Source organism: Megalops cyprinoides, chromosome 6 (assembly GCF_013368585.1).
Source record: "Megalops cyprinoides isolate fMegCyp1 chromosome 6, fMegCyp1.pri, whole genome shotgun sequence".
Classification (NCBI taxonomy): Eukaryota; Metazoa; Chordata; class Actinopteri; order Elopiformes; family Megalopidae; genus Megalops; species Megalops cyprinoides.
The window spans coordinates 30650633-30653653 of record NC_050588.1 but is presented as its reverse complement, the minus strand read 5'-3'; the positions used below and the strand labels follow the sequence as shown (position 1 = coordinate 30653653).

Here is a 3021-nt window from a genome sequence, read left to right as displayed (position 1 = left end):
AATATGCCAAAATGGGCACTACACTATAGTTTCTGTTTGTAACCAAACAAGGTATTATTTCATGACTTCTTATTGCTCCTAGGATCCCCTTAATGTCTTTCAAGGAAAAAAAACTGACTTTGTCATAGAGATCAGGGATCTGAACACAGAATGAAAAAAAATAGTTTGGGAAGAAAAAAAAAAAAACAATTTACAAAAATCTGCACCATTGATGCATGGAGTGTTCTTCAAGAAAAACACCGGTTCAAATCAACTAACCCAAAAAATGACTTAAATTAGTTGCCTATGTCCAGAGGAGCATTATGATTTAAAGTTACTGTGGGGCATGGTGACACCTGAAGGACATCAGGTGCCAACCAAACAAAACTGAACCAAAGTTGGTTCATAAGTGCTTCTTGCAAACAGTGCTCTGAGCAAAAACCTTTGCCCTCATGTGGTCACAGATGGTACTGTAACTTCATCCTCAGTGAGCTGCTCTGTAACTCATTGCACACATACAGATGTGAACTGATAACTGTAAATAACAGCAGTGAGGCATTATCACTGGACTTGTTCAACAAATTCTGTCATGGTAGCCTCTACCTTAGTGCCCAATCTCTGCCCTCCCCAGTGAAAACACACACACACACACACACATGTACACCCACACTCACTGGGCTCTTCCTTCTTTAGCATAGACATCATGGAAATCATCAAGAACACACCAACGGAGTACATGTGGCTGTACGGACTGGCAGCGGTGGTTGTCCTCTGGATGCTGGTGTGGCTGTGGAGGGACAACCTGGAAATCCCTGCCATCGGTGAGAAGTACGTTTTTGTGACCGGCTGTGACTCTGGCTTCGGCAACCTTCTGTGCAAGCGCCTGGACCGCCGTGGCCTCAACGTACTTGCTGGGTGCTTGACCGAGAAGGGTGCCGACGACCTACGGCGAGCCACGGGCCCGAAGCTGAAGACCACGCTGCTGGATGTGACAGACAGCGCCAGCATCCAGCGGGCCATGGAGTGGGCAAAAAAGGAGGTCGGGGATAGAGGTGAGAGAACAGAGGATTGAGACCTCAGGCACTAGGAATGGTAACTGAATTTATTGACTAAAGAGAGGGTGACTCCTTATGTGGTTTTTTTGCTTGTGCTGTACTCTGCCTCACTGTAAGTCGCTTTGAATAAAAGCATCTGCCAAATGAATAAATGTAAATGTAGGGTGGCTCCCTCTGTTTCCTGCAGTTGTGTTTTTTGGTGGAAAGTGATTATGTGCATTTAATACTGATGATGTTAGCAACAGATGTGAAAAAGGAAGAGGATGACTGTCCCCTACCTGTCCCCAGGACTGTGGGGACTTGTGAACAATGCTGGACGTTCGTTGCCCATGGGTCCCACGGAGTGGATGAGAATCGAGGACTTCCACAGCACACTGCGGGTCAACATGATGGGTTTGATCGAGATGACGCTGACCTTCCTGCCGCTGTTGAAGCGGGGTCGCGGACGCGTCGTCAATGTGGCGTCCGTGCTGGGCAGGGTGGCTGCCAACGGCGGTGGGTACTGCATCTCCAAGTTCGGGGTGGAGTCTTTCTCCGACTGTCTCAGGTAAACTCCCGCTCCAGCCACTCTCACAGAACACACAGTCCCCTGTATCCCTGTCTTACAAGATTTCCAGAGCATGGTAGATGTGTGCAGTACAACAGTGCAGACCTATGCTCCAGTCTTCTGGCATGTCACAATCAGAAAATATAACCACAAATAGCAAGAGTATAACCACAAATAACCTGTCAGCTAAACCACAGGATAGCATAATTAAGGCTAAGATACTGTAAGTAACAGCTAGGGTGAATGGCTAACCATGACACATGACTTTATATCACACTTTGATGTGCATATATGTGTGTGTGTGTGTGTGTGTGTGTGTGTGTGTGTGTATAAAATGATGTGTCTTCCCAGGAGGGACATCCACTATTTTGGAATTAAAGTGAGCATCATCGAGCCAGGGTTCTTCAAGACAGCGGTGACCAGCCTGGAGCCCATTGAGAGGGAGCTGCACCGCTTATGGAACCAGCTCACCCCTGAGGTGCGCGAGAGCTACGGAGAGAAGTACTTCGATAGATGTAAGTATATTTTGATGCCCCTTTTTGCAGTTTAACTCTGGATGGTTGTAGCACCTCACTGAAATAATAATACACCTGAGCTGCCCTAAAGTAAAAGACTGAGGAAAAATGAAACCATAGCTATAACAAATAAACCATAACAAATATATGAAACTCATAAAATTTTTATATTTTGACTTCTTACACTCTGCAACAAAGTTAACTTAAGTTGAGGGAGAGATACACAGAAAATGTTTGATACTCATAATTTTATTTGATGTTTTGCAGCAGAGAATGTATTGATTTATAGAAAAAAAAAACAGTTATTTTAACACAAGTATTTTCTCTCTCTCCCACCTTCAACCTCTTCCACACTGTCCCTCCCACAAATCTACTCTCTCTCGCTCCTTTCATTTTGTTTCCCTCTCCTTCCTGTGAAAATCCAGACATCAAGGTCCAGCGGTTCATAATGAACACTGTGTGTGACTCAGACCTGAGCAAAGTCACCAACTGCATGGAGCACGCCTTGACAGCCCGCCACCCTCGTACCCGGTATAGCGCTGGCTGGGACGCCAAGATTGGCTGGATCCCCCTCTCCTACGCCCCAGCCTTTGTCATCGACAGCATGCTCAAATTTGTGCTGCCACGCCCGGCGCACAGTGTCTCTTAGTGATGCGGAATAAAATGGACTGTGAAAAAGTGTGTGCGGGATCAGACAATGCATTAAAACGCACCCGTGACTATGGTGTTTGGTTGGCTGCTCCAGACATTTTGTCAATCTTCCCTGTTAGGTATATTAACATGTTATTGACATGTTACCAATGTCTAAAGCTAAACACTTTCCCTGAGAATCAAATTCAGATACATATACCTGACATTTTCACAGAAAAGTTAACAGATCAGTTTCAAGCTCAATTGCAATATAGAGTCTGTGTTATTAAAAAAA

The 3021-nt window shown here is 45.2% G+C and overlaps 1 protein-coding gene across 1 annotated transcript; it reads left to right on the top strand.

Moving 5' to 3' along the window:
* Positions 1-715: 715 nt before the first annotated feature.
* On the top strand, positions 716-2745 carry rdh5 (retinol dehydrogenase 5 (11-cis/9-cis)). Its single transcript, XM_036531774.1, has 4 exons — positions 716-1031; positions 1323-1581; positions 1933-2096; positions 2522-2745. The coding sequence occupies exons 1-4, from the start codon at positions 716-718 to the stop codon at positions 2743-2745; spliced, it is 963 nt and encodes a 320-aa protein (XP_036387667.1).
* The last annotated feature ends 276 nt before the right edge of the window (positions 2746-3021 follow it).